The 22,405-nt window shown below is 37.3% G+C and overlaps 1 protein-coding gene and 1 pseudogene across 3 annotated transcripts in view; both read right to left on the bottom strand.

The window, feature by feature from the left end:
• TGS1 (trimethylguanosine synthase 1) overlaps positions 1-22,405 on the bottom strand; it is a gene marked incomplete at both ends in the record, with an annotated part of 48,218 nt that overhangs the window by 21,422 nt on the left and 4,391 nt on the right. The window contains 7 exons of one of the 2 annotated variants that reach the window (XM_080695339.1): positions 750-1,047; positions 3,437-3,611; positions 6,564-6,650; positions 9,902-10,016; positions 14,479-15,304; positions 15,856-16,028; positions 19,136-19,200. In XM_080695339.1, the coding sequence (XP_080551465.1) occupies positions 750-1,047; positions 3,437-3,611; positions 6,564-6,650; positions 9,902-10,016; positions 14,479-15,304; positions 15,856-16,028; positions 19,136-19,200 (1,739 nt within the window). Of the gene's footprint in view, positions 1-749; positions 1,048-3,436; positions 3,612-6,563; positions 6,651-9,901; positions 10,017-14,478; positions 15,305-15,855; positions 16,029-19,135; positions 19,201-22,405 lie in introns of those variants that run through there. The other variant, XM_080695340.1, reaches the window with a different exon arrangement.
• On the bottom strand, positions 7,764-8,253 carry LOC308261926 (heterogeneous nuclear ribonucleoprotein A3-like; annotated as a pseudogene). Its single transcript has one exon. The product of its transcript is annotated as a heterogeneous nuclear ribonucleoprotein A3-like (transcript).

Here is a 22,405-nt window from a genome sequence, read left to right on the forward strand (position 1 = left end):
AATAAAGTATAAAATAGGTCTGGGTATAACCCGGATTAGAAAGCCCCTCGTTTCTACCCCCAGTACCACAAAAAAAAAAAAAGACAATAAATATGGCTTAATAAAATCAGGTGAATATTATTTCAAATTAAAATGTCTACTTTATAAAAAAAAGCCTCACTATTCCACTGAGTACAATTACTGTTTTTAGCTATAAAAAAACTGTTGCTATACAAAATTCTAAAAGCACAGAAGGACATAAAGTGAAAGTTATGCTGTTTATCATTAGAGGCAACTACACTGAATACTTTGTTAATGCACTATCAAAATGTGCCAAACCCAAACAAATAAACAAACAATAACACCACCTCAAAACTCTACCACCATCAATCACAAAAGACCAAACAAAAATTATTAGAGAAGAAACCTAGGCTATCCTGTATTTCAAGATGGACATGCCATCCTCAACCCCATGGCACACAGTGGTGGCAGAGACCAAGGTCAATGGCAGATGTGGTCCTCGAATGCAACTTTCCCACATGATTTCCGTTTGACTTTAGTGTGCTCTCTTAAGGCAAGAGAGAAGAGTTTTCTGGATGCCAACTCATAGCCAATCAATACATTTACACTTAATATGCCTGCTCTCTACTTAAAATTAAACAACCAGAGGTATTGATTACACAAAAGTAAAAACTACGGCAAATACAAATTAAAGGGAAAAAATGTACTTACTGAAATCCACTAGCAAGCCAAAGCATAGTTATTCTTACCTTCAGTTTCTACCTGGGGAGAGCCTGTTACTTCTTGAGTCAGGCAATCCTGCTTCTCTGGAATAGTTGCTACTAAGCTGTCTCCTTCATTCTTTTCTGTTTCAAGTTCACTGGCTAAAGACACAGTCTGACACTTGTCAGGCTCTGGATTCACAGGGTCATCAGCTTTTTTAGCAGAAATGTCTTGTTCCTCTGAATCACTGCTTGTACAAGTATCTTGTGCATCATGGTGAGAAAATGGTTCCTGTGATGCTTCCTCACCTGCTGGTTCATTAACCCATTTCAGGAATTTTTCTACCTAAAATTTAAGATGCCATCATAAGCATGAATTAATTCTAAGCAGAATCTTCTTACCTTCTATCATCTGTAACTTGACTGACAAGAAATTATTAGCTCTGAGAAGTATACTGTAATATACAAGCTAATATGAATAATTCTGGACTAATTAGAATTTATCTGGGTATCCCATGATCTTATTAAAGACTTCTTTAAAAAGAAATCTTGATATAAATTAAGAGGATAAAGCCACTACCCCAGTAACTTTCCATTAAGGCTAAGAATATAGCTGTGTTGTGATATGATCATTATAGTGTATGTCACCTAATAAATAATCATTAAGTTTCGCCTTTCAACTTGTATTAGATCTTCTGCAATGGCCAAGTTACAATTTATGTTAAATGTTATTATGTGACATCAAAGATGAGCTCTATAAGATTTCATACCAATATGTCTTTAAAAATAATAAGCTGGACATAAAAATAACCTGTAATCCTAGTACTTGGGAGGCTGAGACAGATGGATTGCAGGTTCAAGGACAGTCTCAGTAAGTAGTGAGATTCTCATCAACCTACTGAGACCATTTCCAAATTTAATTAAAAAAAAAAAAGGGTTGGGGGCAGAGCTGGGAGGTAGAGTGCCTCTGGGTGGGTTCAATCCCCAGTGCCACAAGAAAAAAATAAAAAAATAAAAAAAGCAGTGCTATACTGCAATGAACAAACACTGCCTTTTACTGAAATAGCACCAGTTGAGTCCCAATAAAATTGCTTTATTCACTGCATGCTAACAAGGCCAGATGATACAGTTTTGTGCATCTTCTGTAATAAGAACATTCTTTATATCTGGTCTTCATGACCTTTTGAGAGTGAATAAGTTAGAATGAGAGTGGTAGATACACAATGGGCAATAACCCAGAATCTTCTTCTGAGAAAAATATGCCTATGTCCAAGGACATAGTAGTCACACTTCTTTTTTCTTAGTAAAGCTTAGCAGCTATGCTTCTGCTATCATCTGTAAAGACGAATGTATAGCCACTATATTATTCAGCACATTACAAAGTCTTACAGGACTAACTGGACTGCTACTAGGCAGTCTGTTTCAGATATGACCAGAGCTACTAAATGTTAAATAAATATTACCAGCAACTGCTTGCCATGGTGGCGCATGCTTGTAATCCCAGCACTGGGGAGCCTGAGACAGAAGGATTATGGTTCGCAGACAGCCCCAGATACTTAGTGAGGCCCTTTGCAACTCAGTGAGACCCTGTTTCAAAATAAAGAATAAGAGGGAAAACCTCAACAAAGTTAGAAAGAAAGGGTAGGAGAGGAAGAGGGCACCAAGCACTGTGTGAATGTATGCCATTATCAATATAGTCCACATAAAAATAAAAAAAGAAACTCCCTTGTAGGTTAAATAAAACATTGTGCAAAAAAATAAAAATTGTCCAATATTCCTTAAAAAAAATCAAAAGATGTTAATTTGAAGTTTTGTTCAAATTAAACATTTAATATTTCACAATTAAAAACAATAAACAAATAGGGCTCAGAGGTAGAATGCCCCTGGGTTCCATCCCTAATATCGCAAAAACAACAAAACAAAACAACAACAACAAAAAACAATTACCAGCAACTAACTAAGCTAACTAAAAATAAAATAACTAAAAATAAAATCAGGTAGAAATTTGTAGAATGATTTGCATGTAGGCTGAAGTTAGAAAGGATGTAACCTGAGGGTAAAATGAAGTCATCTGGGTATCTGAGATTATGTTCTCCTGCCCTAAAGAGTTGCTGGTGACATGACTGATACCCAGGTTCTATTGAGTGGAAGGTGCTTTTTCTTTTCCTGGAAGGTAAAAGGATAACTCATCACATCAAGCAATCTTCTAATTACTTTTATTTCTCAGGTTCTTGGATGGCAGGTAAGTCAGAGAGAGGGGATATGACTATCTTAAGTTACAATGTGAATCAGGAAGTTGGCCTTGTATTTCATGTTATTGGTATGAGCTTGTTATTTCAAAGTGTGACTAATTATCTCTGGATGAATTCAGAATTAAGGTTTACAGTACTAAGGCTTAAATAAAAGCTGTGTCAGAATTTAGACTACAGAATCCTACTTAGTTTAGAACCAATAAGATCTTCCTCTTGTCCTTGTCTGTTACTAGCAAGGCAATTTGACTTCTTTATCTTCTTAGACACTTTTATATATATAGTTTTCAAATACCTTTTCATATTACCTCAACTTCCTTTTTTCGTATCTAGTTTACACAATATTTGCTTCCAAAAAGCAAGGAGAAAAGAATTATAGACACTCTATATCTTATAGAAACAAGCTTCTCATTTGAATCAATGATTTTTAAGGAGTTGAGCTCACAAAATATGATTCTGTCTAAAGTCTAAAAATTGTATACATACCTTACTCAGAGCTTTGCTTTTCTTCAAAAATGGTTTTTCTGATTCTTCAGTAAAGAAGATGTGTTTGTTTTTCATCGTTATTTGTCTGCGCATGTCCAGGTACTTTGACTTACGTTTCACATTCTTATCTAGATACCTGACCTGCCGATGACTGAAATTTGGAATTCCACCGTATCTGTGACCAGACAAAAAAGAAAAGACTCATTCTAGAAGAATATTTTTATAGGAAAAGAGAAGAAAACTATCAAGTTACATCTTTTTTTTTTTTTTTTTTGCTACTAGTAGCACTATTTTGGTTTTTACTTTTTTTTTTTTGGTGGTACTGGGGTTCCTGGAAGCCCTTCTACCTCCGGGCTACACTCCCAGACCTATTTTATACTATTTTATTTTTGGAAACAGGGTCTCTTAAGCCAGTGCGGCTGGCTTCGAACCTGCGCGATCCTCCTGTCTCCACCTCCCAAGCGAAGGGATTACAAGGATGCGCCACCACACCCAGCACTGGTTTTTTTCTTTTTAAGTCATAATGATAAAATCAAGTACAAGCTATCAAAGAGTTTATGGCTTAGCTTTTATGTTAATTATAAAGCAATTGTGAAACAAAAAAGGTAAGAGTAACATTTCTAACATAGAGCAGAAAGTAGAAATTATAAAGCAGAAAGTAGACTGCAATAAAGGACAAAGACATGTATCCCATTGTTAGGGAAATTTTCTCAGATGAAGCTATGCCAAGGCTCATAACACATATCTGAAAATGTTCAGTCTATATTACTGTATTATTAGGGTAGAGTGACCAATAAATTTGTAACTTTGATTATTAAGCTTACAAATGAAACAAATCCCTATTATCCAAATGATTTTGGAGAAAATCTGGTCTAAGCATCTGAGTTTTCCCAATCTTAAAAGAAACATGTATCTGCTATGAAACCTTAACCTTCTTCTTCATCTTCTTCTTCTTTTTTTTTTTTTTTTTTTTTGGTGGTACTGGGGTTCCTGGAAGCCCTTCTACCTCTGGGCTACACTCCCAGACCTATTTTTACATTTTTATTTGGAAACAGGGTCTCCTAAGCCAGCGTGCACGGCTGGCTTCGAACCTGCACGATCCTCCTGTCTCTGCCTCCCAAGCGCGGGGATTACAAGCGTGCACCACCATGCCCGGCTGAAACCTTCTTTGACTATATCAAGCCTCATTAAATTCTCTCTTCTAGCCTTCTTATAAACTTCTTTGTAACAAAAGTAATCTTACCTTTCTCTTTTAAGTAAAAATGGGCACTCTAAATAGAAGGATAATGTTAAGTCTTAGATAACAAAATAGATCTCTATGAGTATTTACTACCCAAGAATTACACAAGTTTCTCAAATAAAATTACATATGCATAGCAATAAACTCTTGCTTACCTTTATTATCTTCAGCTTTAAATGATTATATAAACTGGAACTATCAATTATCTAAAGGAGATAACTTTAGAAACTATTTATAATATTATAATTATTAGCATGAACTCTTTCCCTCCCTGGTACTGGAGATTGACTCCAGGGCCTTGCACTTGCTAGCAAGCATTCTATCACTGAGCTACATCATAAGCCTTTATTATTTTATTTTGAGATAAGTGTTTCACTAAGTTGCCCAGGTGTTCTCATATTTGCAATTCTCCTGCCTCAGACTCCTGAGTAGCTGAGATTATAGGAGTGCTGGGCTAACATGTACTTTTGAATTTTTAATTTGAAGTGAATTTATATGTCATTATAATGTGAGACTTTCCCCAAGTCCTTTTCCTACTGAACTTATAGGTAATAGAACATGAGGTCAAAACTCTTAGAAACAAGATTCTAGTCTTGATTTAGATCACTGGTATAAGCTGACACACATAGTATGTCTTTAGTCTGCATGTCTAATCAGTTCAGCTTTTCTTTTAACTGAGATGAAATTGCCAGTTGTTCTAATATAACTACCTACTTATTTAAACTTCCTATATATTTAAGGCTTGGGTGTTTGATACCAGAGAAGCTTACGTTTATATATAAAAATGTTCATAGCAACTTTATTTGTAATAGCATACAATTCAAATGCCCTTCAAATAAGCGAATGGCTGAACATATTTTGGTACATCCACACAATGGAATACTCTTCAGTAACATGAGACAAAAGGACTAATGTGTCCGGTAACCTGGAATGACCACAAAGGCGATCTTAGGAAACAACTTCCATGCTGTTAATTAGGATGCCCTCACTGGAAGATTAGGCAAACGCTGTGTGTACTGGCACAGAAGATTGTCCACAATTGCTGAAGGAGAAAAGAGAACAGAAGAGAGTGTATGGAGCTGGGCGTGGTGGTGCACGCTTGTAATCCCAGCATTTGGGAGGCTGAGACCGGAGCATCACGGTTTGTGGACAGCCTCAGCTACTTAGTGAAGCCCTCTGCAACTCAGTGAGACCCAGTTTCAAAATAAAGAATAAAAAACAGGGCAGGGGGTGTAGCTTGGAGGTCAAATGCACCAAGGTCAAAAAAAAAAAAAAAAAAAAAGAGTGTATGGCACGATCTCACTTCTAACACACACGGTACTTGTCCACAAACATAGAGCTGCATGTGAGTATATCTGGAAGAATACATGACATTAAACTCCAGGAATGATTTGGAAACAAAATTTATTTTCTATTTGTCATTTCTGTTTTTTGTTTTATTACTTTCATAATAAAAAAAAAAGGTTACTGCAGATTTGAACTTTATATGGCATGTTTGGTGTGGCTTTTAGATGTACATGGGATAGATATGTGAGGCATTAAGTGAAAACCATGCTCAGAAGTTTTAAGAGCTAGGCTATACTCCCAGACCTATTTTATATAATGATGTGATCCTCACCAAGCCCAAACCTGTGGTCTACAGCTGCTTCATCTATGAAATGGAATGGCACTGGATTGCTATGAAGTGAAAAGTGAATGAATAGTGACTACATCAAACGTACAGCAATATCTCACATTTCTTACTAAAAACTTAGTGTTTTAATTATACCACCTCAAATGCTATTAAATATAGTATTATTTATAATGTATGTATTCTATATGAATAGTAAAAGGTTTTAAGATAGCAGGAGTAGTGATTTCCAGAAGATAATTTTTACGAATAATTACTTTTGTCCTGAGCCATGCTTGAATCCCAGAAGGGAACCATTGTCGTCAAGGTCTAAATCTGGATTTTCATCGATGTCCAGTTCATGGCTAAACAATAATTAAAAAAAAAAGTAAATAGTGATAAGCCATTAACACCTCCAAAGCCCACCACTTCAGGCAAATATCTATAATCAACCATAGTTCAGAATCACAAATCCAGGAAGACAGTAAAAGTATTTTATTTATTTATTTATTTTTGAAAAGTTAAAAGTTCCTTAACTTTTTATTCCTGGTACCACTACCACAATATACAGGACAATATACTTGATGTAATGAAAAGAAAAAGAAAAAGCTACAATAGATAAACAACCTCAGGAATGTACATATAATTGATACTACATTGCATTAATCAGTGGCTATACTCTTTGTAAACTGTGGCTATGACAGTCCTAAGCAAGAAAGATTTCCTGTTTAAGCTGCAGTAATTTTTCTGATCATGGATGATCTTTCCTTCTGTGGCAGACTTTTATAGTTCCTCTAATGCACTTGGAACTAAAACGACTGTTTCAAAGTAGCCTGCAGCTTTCCTGACACCACCCCATTCATTCTCTTTTGCTATTTTTAAAACCATGTTACCATATCCACCACCAGATCTATAACCAGCACCATAAGGACTGCTAGAGCTTCATCTACCAAAATCCCCCCACCTTCATGGGTCCACAATTTGACTGCTGTTGTTTATTGTAATTTCCAAAATCATCATAGTTCCCACCATCAAATTTTCCTCCCTCGTTGTAACCATTATATTCTCCTCTACCACCACCCTAGTTTCCATATCCTGGCCCTCCACCACCATAACCTCCTTGACTACTCTAACCAGGACCACCGCCATAACCTCTGAATCCATCATATGCACCATCACCCCCTCCATAGCTACCTTTGCTGCCACCACCTCCACCATCATCACCTCCTCTTCCACTAAAGTTTCCTCCATGACCTAGTTTCTAGATTTGCCTCCATGACCTCATTGTGATCCAGCAGGCTACATCTCTTGTTTAGAAAGGGCCTTACTTAGTGAGACTCTCAGCAATTTAGTAAGACCCTGTTTCCAAATAAATTATAGAATAGGGCTGGGGGTGTAGCCCAGCAGTAGAAAGGCCCTGAGGCCCTGGGTTCCATCCCCAGTACCGCCCAAAAAAAAAAAAAAAAAAAAAAAAAAAAAGTTACAAATGCAAATCCTTTCTTTTCCCACTCTGTCTTCTTTAATTTCCATGGTTTCAATTTTGCCATACTTTTCAAAGTAATCTCTCAAATTATATTCTTCTGTATCTTCCTTAATACCACTAACAATGTTAGACGGGCACCAGGCTTTACAGAATCCTCTCTAGGACCCGCTCTCTTTGGTTCTACTACACGCCCATCAACCTTGTGGGGTCGAGCACACATTGCTGCTTCCACCTCTTCAATACAACAGTAAGTCACAAAATCAAAGCCCCTGGAACGTTTTGTTTGGGGTTCTATCATTACCATATAATCTGTGAGTGTGCCCCATTTCTCAAATGTTCCTTAAACTATCATCTGTTGTTTCAAAGCTGAGCGCATTAATAAACAGCTCCCTCAACTACGCTGGTTCCTTTGGATCATGGTCTTCCTTCCCCTCGTGGCGATGGCAGGAGTGGGGCTGGAGGTGACCGGGCAGTTTTCCCTCCATTTTGAGATTGGATTCCCCTCTTCCAACTTGAGTTCAATATGGAACCAAGAGAAAGAGGCCAAAAGAGTACTTTAATCTGAATTTTCTAAATGACTTCAAGTACTCTGAGGTGTGTGGACATAGTAATAAGCACTCAAATTTTAAACCATGTCAAGTGATTATTCATGGACATGGTATGATTATGTATCTTTCCACTTTGAAAAAATACCAGTAAATGCTACAGCCTGAAATTAATTTCCTAGAGTGATTTCCCTAAAGGTTTACCTTAATAACAAACACAGAAACACTTGAGAAGTATCCAAAACATTTTAAAAGAGACCCAAAAGATTTTAAAAGAAAAAATGCCATTAGGAAGAATAATATTGTGATAAAAGTGACATTTATACCTCAGGAGAATCTACCTGTTAGATGTCTTTTAGAAACTGTGACTACCTGGGCCAAAATACTAAGTAAACAAAAATGGTGAGAAATAATCCTTACAAAGTTTCCTTCTAATTAAGCTCATTGAATATTTTCTTGAGTACTTATTTGGACCGAGAAATGTAACATTCACAGTTTCTAAGATCTTGGAAGAACAAATGGTTTTTTTTTTTTTTTTTGCGGTACTGGGGATGGAACCCAGGGTCACTCTACCTCCTATTTTTTATTGTTTATTTATTTTTTATTGTTTTATTGCCCTATTTTTTATTGTTTATTTATTTTGAAACAAGGTCTCATTGAGTTGTGAATGGCCTCGCTAAGTAGGTGAGGCTATCTGTGACCAGGGATCCTCTGGTCTCAGGCTCCTGAATGCTGGGATTACAAGTGTGTGCCATCATGCCTGGCTAACAGGAAATTAATAAAAATGTATACCATGGAAAGGGACTATGGTAGAGACTGCTTTTCTACACTAAGCTACTAAGCCTCCAGAAGTTGCTATTTCATTAGAAGGTATATGGAGCACAAAAATCTTATGTGAAGTACTTCATATCCTATTAGAGAAATCAAAGGCTTCTGGCCAAGGTCCTAATTCTGTAATGACCCATCCTTCCCTTCTTATCTACAGCATTGGCATTTGATTACATTCTAATTTACACTGTACCTTACATTATTTGCTATTGCTTAATTACATGTATAGGTAGCATACAGAGAGTGCTGCCTTGGATAGAGTTGGTCTGAGTCATTTCTTTAGAGTGGTTGTTATCACATAGCAACTCTAAGGAAGGTACGTTTCTTTGTCTCAATAGTTTTCTCCATCTTTCAGTGATAGCATTAGATTAAGGTTTATTTCAACAATAAAAATCTGGGATAATATCTATCCAGACATTTGAGAAAACACTAGAACTGTTGAGGGGGTTATATACTTATTATCTAACAGTTATAATCCATTGATAGCTACTAAATATCAGCTCTGGCTTCAGCCCATCTAATGATCTCACAAACAGGAAACTGGTCTTTTTTTACAAATGAGAAATTAAGAAATATATTTAGATTTTGTGCATGGCAGAGGAGGCTTTGATCATGAGTCCAAAAGTGCAGGGTCTTACCAGAATATCCCACCTCTTCTTAGAGGATTAGTGTTGTCCATGTAATGAGCATTTAATAACCAGTCACTCATGGATGTCCACAAATGCTGACACATTTCAGAAAAAGGTAACGTGCAACTTACCTTCTCTTGAGTTTGGTGGGCCTGTGCTCGGGGGGATCTTCATCCTCATCTCCATCAGTCCCATTGGTGTACGGTTTATCTTTGCTTATGTTTGCTCCTGAAGACTCCTGTGACTCTAGAGGGGCAGATATGTTGCAGTAGATTTTCACCTTGGTTTGGTAACTTTTCTATTTACAAAGGCAATTAAAACCTTTTTGTGACTTTTCTACAATGCCCTTTATGTGTGATCCAGGAGAGTACCAGTCTACATCTATCTGTGTGTTTACATGCAGAATCTGAGCAAAAAATAAATAAAAATTATAGTTATATCTAAAAGGTGTCAAAGTTTCCATGATTAATAATTATATAGTTGTGTGTTGGGCAATGACCTTTTGGTCAGTATTAAGACTACATATTTGTGTGCCTGATGGGGGTCTCATAAGATTATATTATCTAGTGATGTTTTAACTATTTTAGATAAGGTACACTCTAATATTTGCACGCCAATGAAATTGCCTAATGATGGATATTTCTCTGAATTTATCCCTCTCATTAAGTGATGAATGATTGTACTTTAAAAAGCAAACTAAGCCTGGCGTGGTGGCCCATGCTTGTAATCCCAGCGCTTGGGAGGCTGAGACAGGAGGATCGCATAGGTTTGAAGCCAGCCTCAGCTACTTAGTGAGGCTCTCAGCAACTTAGTGAGACCCCGTTTCCAAATAAAATATAAAATAGGTCTGGGAGCATAGCTCGGAAGTAGACAGCCTCTGGGTTACACCCCCAGTACCAAAAAGAAAAAAAAAAAAGCACAAACTAAAACTACTTCTTAGCTGTGTAGACCTATACAAATTAACCTGTAAAGTTACCTTTAAGGTAGCTGTGGGAATCACATTCTTAAAGAAATTTTAATCAAAATTATTCTAAAGAGAGCCTGATCACATTGATTAAAACAAAACAAAACGAAACAAAAAAACTTCCACCGGGCATGGTGGCATGCTTGTAATCCCAGTACTTGGGAGGTTCAGACAGGAGGATCACATAAGTTCAAAGCCTGCCTCAGCTACTGAGTGAGGCTCTCAGCAACTTAGTGAGAATGTTTCCAAAAAAAGTATAAAATAGATCTGGGAGTAGTAAGCCTAGAGGTAGAAAGCCCTTGGGTTCCATCTCTAGTACCACAAAAACAAAGCAAAACAAAAAAACCCACCACCACTACCACAACAACAAAAACTTCCCTTCATTACAAAGTAAATGTATTTGTCTTTAAAAGAGATCTTGAGCCGGGCGTGTTGGCGCACGCTTATAATCCCTGCGCTTGGGAGGCGGAGATGGGAGGATCACACAGGTTTGAAGCCAGCCTTGCTGGCTTGAGAGACCCTGTTTCCAAATAAAAATATAAAAATAGGTCTGGGAGTGTAGCCTGGAGGTAGACGGGTTCCCAGGAATCCCAGTACCACCAATAAATAAATAAATAAATAAAAGAATAAAAAGACTAAAGAAATTGGGCTGGGTGTGTAGCTCTGAGGTTCAATGCCCCTGGGGTTCCATCCCCAGTATTGGAAAAAAAAAAAAATGCTGGTCGTGGTGGTGCACACTTGTAATCCTAGTGCTTGGGAGACGGATACAGGGGGATAGCACAGGTTTGAAGCCAGCTCCACTGGCTTAAGAGACCCTGTTCCAAATAAAAATATAAAAAAATAGGCCTGGGAGTGTAGCTCTGAAGTAGAAGGGTTTCCAGGAACCCGAGTACCACCAAAAACAAACAAACAAAAAACAAACAGATCTTAGAGCTGGGCGTGGTGGCGCACGCTTATAATCCCTGCGCTTGGCTGAGACAAGAGAATCACACAGGTTTGAAGCCAGCCTCAGCTACTTAGTGAGGCTCTCAGCAACTTAGTGAAACCCTGTTTCCAAATAAAATATAAATAGGCCCGGGAGTACAGTCCGGAGTTAGAAAGCCTATGGGTTCCACCCCCAGTAGCCCTCCCACCCCCACAAAAAAAGATCTTATACTAATAATGGAAGTAATCAAGATGAATATTACCTTTAAAAATTATATTTTTAGCTGGGCATGGTGGTGCATGCTTGTAATCCCAGCATTTGGGAGGCTGAGACCGGAGGTTTGTGGTTTGCGGACAGCCTCAGCTATTTAGTGAGGCCCTCTGCAACTTAGTGAGACCCTGTTTCAAAATAAAGAATTAAGTATAAAATAGGGCAAGGGGTGTAGCTTGGAGGTTGAATGCCTCTGGGTTCCATTCCCAGACTTGTTTAAAAAAAAATATATATTTTTTATATATATATAAATATATATATATAAAATATATATATATAAATATATATATATATATTTTATAGTTGGGGTGGCTCCAACTGAGGCATACCTGTCTTTGTTCTATATTTCTTTTTTTGTGTGTGGGTTTGGGGATGTTCGGAACCAAGGGGCATTTGACCTCCAAGCTACATCCCCTGCCCTGTTTTTTTTATTCTTTATTTCAAAACAGGGTCTAAGTAGCAGAGGGCCTTACTAAGTAGCTGAGGCTGTCTGCGAAACGTGATCCTCTGGTCTCAGCCTTTCAAATGCTGGGATTACAAGTGTGCGCCACCACGCTCAGCTCTTTGTTCTATATTTCAATAGACTGAAGACTGGGTGAGACTAAAGGGGAAAGGTATTTGCAGGGTGGACAGCAGAAAACTCTGGCTGTGTAGGAACAGACTTAGGAGAACAGCAACACAGAAATATATAATTTGCAGTTTGTTTCTTTTTCTTTTTCTTTTTTTTTTTTACGATACTGGAGATGAAGGCCAGGGGGATTCTATCTTCGAGCTACACCCCCAGTCCTATTTTTTATTCTTTATATTGAAATGGGGTCTCACTGAGTTGCAAAGGGCCTCACTAGTAGCTGAGGCGGTCAGCGAACTGCTATCCTGTCTCTGCCTCCCAAATACTGGGATTATAAGCATAAAATAAAAATCGAAATAAAAATTGAAATCCCTAAAATCTACCCTGATGGCAGACATGCTGGAGTATATTACTGAAATGGCTGCTTATACACACAACTAAGCTATACAAGGCAGAGATTGTGAGGTTGACTCTATTTAGAAAAGGAAAAAGTAGGAAGATGAGGGAGACTCAACATTAGGCAGTAACAAGGAGGCCAATACATTACACATTTTATAGTCAAAATAAGTACAGAAACATATCAGTATGTATAGGAGAGTACCAGAAGACTAACACAAAATCATCAGACAGAAGAGGATGAAAGTAACACCAAAACAGAAAGAAATGAGAGGACTCTACAAAGGTTAAGCTCTACTGTAAGAATACAGAAAAATATCAAACACCAAAGATTTGAGACTAGGAAATTCAAGTCATAAATTTCCCCCTCTTGTATTTCAGATAATGGAGGAAAAACCTCAGTGGAGCCAGGAAGGTGGTCTAAGGGAAACGGAAAGGCAAGAGTGAGGGTCATTGAAGGAATTACTACCATTGGCTATGTGTATATATGTGAAAATATCAATGTCAATCTCAGTACTCTGTATGGGGATAGGGGGAGACAAAGAGGCAGGTGAGGGCAGTAAGTATTATGATGTGAGATTATAATGCACCAATAAAAGAATATTAAAAAAATCCCCCTCTCCCATTTTTTTGGTGCTATCAGTTATAAGAACCTCTTAGCAAGAGCATTCTCATCTCACCCTACCCTGAGATTCTTTTTTCTGTGTGGTACTAGAAATTGAACTTGGGTTCATTCTACCTCCAAGCTATACCCTAGCCCTTTTTATTTTGAAACAAGGTCTTGCTAAATTGTTAAGGCTGGTCTCAAATTTGCTCTCCTCCTGTTTTACCTCCCAAGTACTGGGATTATGGACATGGGCCAAGATACCCAGCTTATCCTGAAATTCTTTTAACGCCCCTTTTATTGGCTTTCTCCAGTCCTGACAATTGCCTCAGTTTGCATATTACATTTTATTTTATTTGTAAAAAATATCTTTCAAGAGTCAACTAAGTTGCAAACAGCTTCACTAAGTAGCTGAGAAGGTCTGCAAACTGCAATCTTCCTGTCTCAGTCTCCCAGATGAAAGGGTTACAAGTATGTATCACTATGCCCGGCTTGGGTATTTTATTGATGAGAATCCTGAAATCAGTTCTTCCAGTCATAAATTAACATTTATGTTGACATTCTCTATAGTGGAATACTTCCCTTGTCTTGAATGAGTTCTACATATGGTGCTAATATTTGCCTAATGTCAAATGAATGTTCTCAATCACTAACTCATTTGCTCTGATTTAAAACTGTGAAAGTTTCAAGCTCTACCTAAATTAAATTTTAAGAAATTTCCAAATTTTTCTTCACTGGCCATCAAAATAAAAGAGGAGAGAGCAATATTTTTGATGACCCTTTGCAAACATTTTTACTAATACAAAAAGCATTAAACTACTTAGGATAAATATAAAACGGATTACATTTTTTTTCATTAATATACTATGAAAGGTAGTTGATTTTTTTTTAACTCTACTGTAAAAGACTAGTGGAAATTACTTGCTAACTCGATCCATTTTGCTAGCCATTACTTAGCTGAATAAATTTGGCTAATCTTACCTTGAGCTGGTTGGCCTGAGCTTCCATTCCCAGGTAAGCTGCTTTCCTTGGTTTCTCTGTTACCTGGGTCACTTTGGCCAGAGGCAGGGCACTCTTTCCTGCTGCTAACTTCACTTTGCTTTCCATCACCACTTACAGAGGAATCTAGTTGTCTGTGTTCTGCTTCCTCTGAACCCAGAGTAATATTACTGATTCCATCAAGTATTTCATTATGGTCCTTATCACTTGAACCAGAGCTTTCTTTATCAACTGTGTGAGGTAAGAATGGAAAAGATACTAAATCCACTTTCATGCTATTTTCATCTTTCTTACTGTCAACTTCTGTTTTAGATGCACAGTTTTCTGTATCATAGCTCTGTGAGGGATCAAAAGTCCAACCCTGAGCTTCCCAATACTTAAATTGTTCCAAATAATACCAATAAAGTTGACTGTAATGTTGCTCCCATTCTTCTTTTGTATCAGCAATGTTCCAAGGTTCAGAAGACAAAGTTTGATCTGGATGTTTTTCTTGCCAGCTTTGCCATAATAGTTCTCCTCCATGTTCATTCCAGTATCTTTCCCAATTCTCTGTAATTTCTAGCTTTGGCAATGATGTATTTTCAACAGGAGGATCTTCTGTTTCAATGTTTGTTTTGCTTTGAAGTTCACACGTTCTGCCATTCTCATACTGATCAACTGAACATGGATCATCTGAGAGGGAAATGTCATCTTCTTCAGATTCTTTTCTCTGAGATTCTCGCATAATTTCATTCAAGTATGTCTTTTGAAGTTTTCTCTTTCTCTTTTTCTTTTTTACTTTAAATTTATTTCTAGTATTCATAGACACCTGTATCAAAAAAATAGTAAATTGAAAAAAAATGTACTTCATAAACTATAAAAGAGTAGAATCCAAGACTATTTTGACATTAAATTACACAAAATATTCTCAAACCCCTACCCTGGGTTTTTATTTACAAAAACAACTGACTTGTAGTTAAGTTCCCAAAAGAAGAAAAGTCACACGTGGAACATATCAAACTTGCCATTTTAGTTAACTTACAAAAAGAGCACATTTACAAAAAGAGAAAGTGCTTTAATTATGAATGCATTTGATTTATGATTAAAAAGTTCCTTAGGATATTTTATGAAGAAACTAAATAATCAAATCATAATCAAATCATAATAAGCTAGGCATGGTAATGCATGTCCATAATTCCACTACTTGGGAGGCTGAGACAGGAGGATTGAAGGTTTGAGGCCAGAGTCAATAACTTACCAAGATCCTGTTTCAAAATAAAAAATTAAATAGGGATGAAGGTTTAGCTTGAAGGTAGAATGCCCCTGGGTTCAATCCCTAGTACCAAAAGAAAAAATAAACAAAAGTGCATTAATCCTTACCTCAAAATTCTTGTGTGCAGAGACCCCACCAAACTGAAGTGGCAGTCCCATACTTCTCATGAGTTCAGCTTCGGAATCCAGCTCACTTTCATCAAGGCCTACGCCTTTGTTGTTGGGCGATTCTGCAGTGCTATGGCAAGGACCACTTTCCTCGTCTTCTGTTGTGTGGTCCCCTACAGACAGCATTTGCTGGTTAGTTTTAGAGAAAACTTAGAGGCAGGTTTTCTCATCCTTCTTTTAAGAAAGAACCTAAAGTCCAGAGTGATTACATGATTTGCCTAAAGTCCTGCAAATGGTATGATATTTTTTAAAAAATAAAAAGTTGACAATAATTTGGACTAATATAATAACAGCTGGTGAAAAGTCAAGAGGCAATGTATTGTCTGGCTATACCTGCCACAGACACTTTAATTCAACAGGGATTTAGGTCCTGGTGTTCTGTGGAAAACTGATTTAATCAGAGCATTCTGCTTAAAAGTTTGAACCCACAAAACTGGAATTCTTTCAAGCTCCCAGATTCTAGATCTTATAAGAAAACTATTATAACAAGTTTTATTTTACCATAATAGGCTAAGAGTTGTGTATACACCACTAATTAGAAAATGCCATTCAAGTGCTCTATTAGCTGTTTAAAATGTGAGAAAACAAAAATCATTTTATATATTAGCATATTCAATTAGTGATGCTGCACTCCAACTTGTAACAGAGCAAGTAATCTCACAGAGCAAAACTAGAGACTGATGAAAAAGAAATCTTGCATGTGCAAATTCTATAAAACAGCTTCCTAAAAGAAAGGAAAAGATACCCTATCTATAGAGTGAAGATACCCTATCTATAGAGTTATTTCACTCAATGAATCTTTGAAAGCACAGCAGAAAGCAAAATGGGGAACATGACTCAGTTGTTATGTTTCTCTCTTACTGTGTCTACTTTAAGTTTAGCAGGAGCCACATGTTCATGGGAACCTTATTTGTATAGCATAGCACCAAAACCCCAAACACAGATTCATCCAGTGTGTGACTGAGGAGATAGTGATTTGTCCCAGTGTTTAAAGATTTAAAGAATTTTCCAAGATAACTGTGATAGACTGTACTTATAACTCCATGCTGAAGTTTTGTCTCTATCTAGAAACATAAAAGGTCTCTTCACATGGCCTCGGCATCTATGTGTTGAGACCCCACTCCACATAGTTAATCGGCAACAAGCCCCGAGAAGGAGGTGTCGTCTCTGGCCAAAGTACCCCCCACTTTTAGATACCCTTCATGACTATTATTTTCTTGGTAATGATTCCTTTTAACTCTCTACACGAATTGCTCCAGTGATGTGAGATCAGGACTATGAAATTGAGTCCGTGGAAATAAATTCTCTAATAATTTGTCTAAACGTCCTTGGCTCTGCTCAAAAATAATAAAAAACTGGCCAGAACTCAGACGCTGTGATAATATCACAAATGGCCTCCGACCCTCATTTCTATCACTAATTTAGGTTAAGCCATTAACTCCGGTAAAGTAGCTCAGTTCAAAGTAAATGTTTACCCTTGAAATCCTGCCTAGAGACAGAAAAGATAAAAACCTTGTGTGTGACCTTAAAGCAATTTAGTTGATAAACAACTTAGCTGCCCAAATACAATAGACCCAAGGAAAAAGATTGTTGACTTTTACCTCAGTGTGAGCATTCCTGGAGATAGGGAGACTGGCCGCATGGTTAGAAATAAATATGACAAAATAAAGGACAGACGTTCTAAATATATATGTATGAAGAAAAGGAAATACCGTAAGAGTAAGAAAAGCATTTTTGCATGAAAAAGAACTTATCATAAAAAAGTCCCAACTGGGAAAAAAAGGAATTAGAAAGTTAAAAGCAGGCTGCAGAGAGTTTGTGATAGGGAAGTGGATTATTAAAAATGAGTAGGCTTTTAATAGGCTTGTTGTCTAAAGAAGAGTGCTCAGCAGTTAAGAAAATACATCTGACAATTAAAACTAAGAACCTTGTGGTGTTGTTTGTGGTATTTTGTCTGCCAAACTGTTGTGAGTATGCTTAAGCTTTCAGATTTAGAAGATAAGATGCCAACACCTTGAAGAAACTCCATCACATCCACCTGAATCACCACATTTCCCCACACTTGCTATATAAACTGAGCCCAAAAGATGAAAAGATCCAGGAAAAGTTAAAGAAGATTCCCCGAGAAGCTCCCAAGCCTTCTATGCCAGTTTATTCTGGGAGGTTGCCACCTGAAACTGCTTATCTGAGAGACCTTGGAGAGGATCAGGAGTTAATCTTTCGAAGGCCAACAGCCAGCTGAAAGACACCCACCCCCTTTTTCTCTTATTATTAACTTTACTGGTGAAGGGTATAAATTTCTTGGGGTTTTTGTAATAAAGTGTCATTGGCTCAAAAAGCCTTTGTCCACCTCAGGTTCTTTCCAAAGCGTCGTCATTTAGGGACCTAAAGAAAATTCAGTCCCTAAAGGGAAAGAATCGCTGCAGACAAGAGGCTGCAGAACTTCACTCTAATCCTTCCCCATCTTTCTGAGGCTCCCGGCCGCGAGTGAACTCGCGCCCCAACAGGACTGAGCCCGTCAGCAACAACATGGACCAATGTTGTAGGGTTTTCTGAGAGAAACCAAAGTGAGGCTCAATGTATAAACTGAATTCTGTTTGTTATTGGAAAAGGTAACCCTGATTCAGTGGCAGCCTCTCAGAATAATGGCTAGGGATTTATCCTGAATCATTTTACATAAGTATATTTATATTTTTGGTACTGGTGATTGAACCCAGGGGCATTCTACCTCTAAGTTACACTGCCAGCGCTATTTTACTTTTTAGTTTAAAACAGGGTCTAAGTTGCTGAGAAGTCTTGTAAGTTGCTGAGGCTGGCCTCAAATTTGAGGTCCTTCTATCTCAGCCTTCCAAGTATTGTGATTGCAGGTATGCACCATGTGCCTGGCTAAAATTTTGATGAAGAAACTACATGTTCTCTATTTTTCAATGTTTCAAATTCTAGTCTATTCTTATCTAATGGCAACAACTTAGGGAGAAATGCTATACAGGACAAAAGAAGTAATATCAAGCCTACACAGGAGCTACAGAAAAATGAAAAGATCTGTTTTGATAGAACCATGTTTTAAACACACAATATATATACAAATATACATTCACACATATAGAATTATTTGCTATAGTTTATATTAGCAAATTAATATTGTGAAAAATTATACATAAATTAATATGGTATTATGGCTCATTTTAGAAAAGGTTTGTATAGTTTTATAATTTACTACCTGCATTGTTGCCACTGCCTTTGACGTAGAAGCCTTTTAATCCCAAATTGCACAATTTTCGATCCCTGTGGAACAAATTAGGCAGTCCATATTGAAATAAATCAAAATATAAACTTAGAAGGAAAAAAAGAGCTAAAGTCAGCATAGATTAAGTAATAAAAAGGTTAAAGAACTAAGTAATCTGTTAGTACATTTTCCTCATGTATAGTACAGAAATAGTATATTTCCCATCCTGTTGTAAGGATTAACAGCATATATAAAATATTTAGCATAGTTCCTGATACACGGCAGCATTTATAATTATAATTACTAATTGTTAAAACATAGGAGGAACGATCAGTTTTTTTTTTGTGTGTGGCTTAAGCAAGGTTTTATTATTACAGGCAGAAGTGGGAAGGGAGATAGAGCAATGAAAGTCAGAAAATGAGCCTTTGAAAATACAGTTCTATAGGAATTTATTATCGTGTCCCTCCTATCCAGCTAGCCAGTGTTTTCCCACCAAAGCACGGGGCTGGCCTGTTCTCTCTGCTGTGTAAGCCTTGTTAGCCTTCTTTGTTCATACTCAGGACAGGTCTGACATCACTGACCAAAATGTGCCATAAGTCCACTTTTTTTTTTTAACTCTAAAAGTATAAACCTTGTATTGTTTACCTATGTCCTTAAAAAAGTTCACAGTACCCTTATCTCTTATCTGTCAGAAGTCACTATCTGGAAACTTGCTTTTTGTGTGGTGGCATGGACTAAATCCAGGGGCATTTTCCAGTTGAGCTATAGCCCCCAGCACTATTTTGAAACAAAGTCTTTTTAGGTTGCTGAGTCTCACTACTTGCTGAGGCTGTCCTTGATTCTGCCTGTTTCAGCCTTCCAAGTACTTGTCCTATAGGCATCACCACGCCTAGCTGAAAGCTTGTTTTATAAAAAAGGATACAGGAATATAGCCCTTTTTTTTTTTTTTTTTGGTGGTACTGGGGTTCCTGGAAGCCCTTGTACCTCCGGGCTACACTCCCAGACCTATTTTTACATTTTTATTTGGAAACAGGGTCTCCTAAGCCAGCGCGCGGGGCTGGCTTCGAACGTGCACGATCCTCCTGTTTCTGCCTCCCAAGCGCGGGGATTACAAGCGTGCGCCACCACGCCCGGCACAGAATATAGCCCTTTTTAAGTATGAAGTTTTTAGGGCTTTAACTATTTTATAGTAATTAGTATTGGGTTAATACAGCTTGCCTTTTTAATATTTTAATTTAGTCTAAACTTATATGAGTCTGAATAATTCTTTTGTAAGAATAGTGCCAGTGTCTATAAACTCAGCATTGTACTTGGACTAACAGTCAAATTTTAGCTAACCAAGGTAAATAAAATAAAAATATTTTATTGTTCTGCTTAAGTATGGATGTCTGTTCTTATTAGTGATTAATACTGCCTTTATTAGCAATCAATACAGGCTCAATCCCCATCAACAAGCACTAGGAAAAGTATGCCTATGCAACCTAATACATCACATATCAACACATCTATTCTAGCCACCTTTACCACTTCACATCTATAACTTAGTAAATAAAAATGCTAACTCTTCCTTAGCATTATGCTATTTTCTGGACCATGATGGACAGTCCCAACTACTAGATCTCTTCTAGTAATTAACTTACACCTATATGATTCCCAAGACTAGCCTGTACATTTTTATACCAGTAAAAAATACCTCCCTGCCTTATGTATTGGAAAGCTCTAAAGTGCCTATTATTCCTAACATGTCAGTCACTATGCAACTTACAAAAGGCTATTGATTCCACACACTTGACTCTGCCAATAGATATCTCACTTTAAGTTTCCCTCTGGCATCCTCAAATGGGTAAAAAATAGCTGTGTGTAACATGTTCTTACAATATATTCTTGGCAGTCAATTTTTTGCCTAAACCATAAAAGATACCAATACTTACAGAAAAAAGAATTACTGCCTAAATCCCAAGCAGTTTAAAAACTGAACAAAGTCATCATGAACATTAGTATGATCATGGAAAAAACCCTCTCAAATGGCTTTCAAAGGGATGTAAGATTTGGTACAAACCTGCACCATGTACGTGGAATATGTGCTGGGAAGAACAAAACTAGAATCTTTCCCAAGGCCCCAAATTTTGCCTTAAAATTCTTTTATTTAGCCAGGAAGGGTGGCACAAACTCGCAATCCCAGTAACTGGGAGGCAGAAGCAGGATGATCGTAGGTTTGACCAGCCTCAGCAACTCAGTGAGACCCCATTTCCAAATTTAAAAATAGGGTTGGATGTATAGCTCAGAGGCAGAATGCTCCCTGGTTCAGTACCCAGTACCACACACAAAATCTATTCTGTGGTACTGAGGATTGAACCCTGGGGCATTCTATCTCTAAGCCACACCTTTTTAAGATAGGGTCTTGCTAAATTGTTGAGGCTGTACTTGAACCTGTGTTGTCCCATCTCACTGTCCCAAATCCCAGGATCACAGGTATGTGCAACCACATTGGACTTGATTTAAAAAATTTTAAAGCAGCATTCACATTTAGAGGTGACACACATGGCACATACTTGTACAAGGGCATGGAAAAAAAATTTGAAATATATATATATATATATGAAATTTTTACAGAAGACTTAAATTAGTGATCGTATAAGCAACATTTATACCTCCAGGAAATGGCAAATTTAAAGGGCAGAAAATAAGTTGCAGAAGTTTGCACAATACAAGATTTACAGAACTTTTCTTTATACCTAATTTTGTCCTAAGTGTGACTTCTTTCAGATACAAGTGTTCAATGTACATCTGTGTAAATAAAGCATAAAATATCTCATCTTGAACAGTTTCCACAATCTTCTGCATAAGACTGATCTTTGTTGGGGATAATCTGATGATTTTTATGTACAAATTTCTCTCAAATGCTTTAGAACCTGAGAACTGTACTCCTGCTACTTCCTCACAATTTCTGATTAGTAAACACCATATTTTTGGTACTGGGGATTGAATCCAAGAGCCTTCTACCTCCAAATTATTCCCTCCAACCCTTTTTACTTTGAAACAGGGTGTAAGCTGCTGAAACTGTCCTCTATCCTGAGATTCTCCTGTCTCAGCCTCCCAAATACTAGGATAACAAGTGTGGGCTACCACACCTGGCTTTAAATACTAATTTTAGTAAGTTTATTTAGGCCTATGCTGAAAATAGTGCCAACAGTTTCCAGAACATTATCCAAAATACCCACTCCCCAACAAAGGATTAAAAGCTTGGTGATAGCCGGGCGTGGT

Source organism: Muscardinus avellanarius (assembly GCF_963383645.1).
Source record: "Muscardinus avellanarius genome assembly, chromosome: 4".
NCBI lineage: Eukaryota > Metazoa > Chordata > Mammalia > Rodentia > Gliridae > Muscardinus > Muscardinus avellanarius.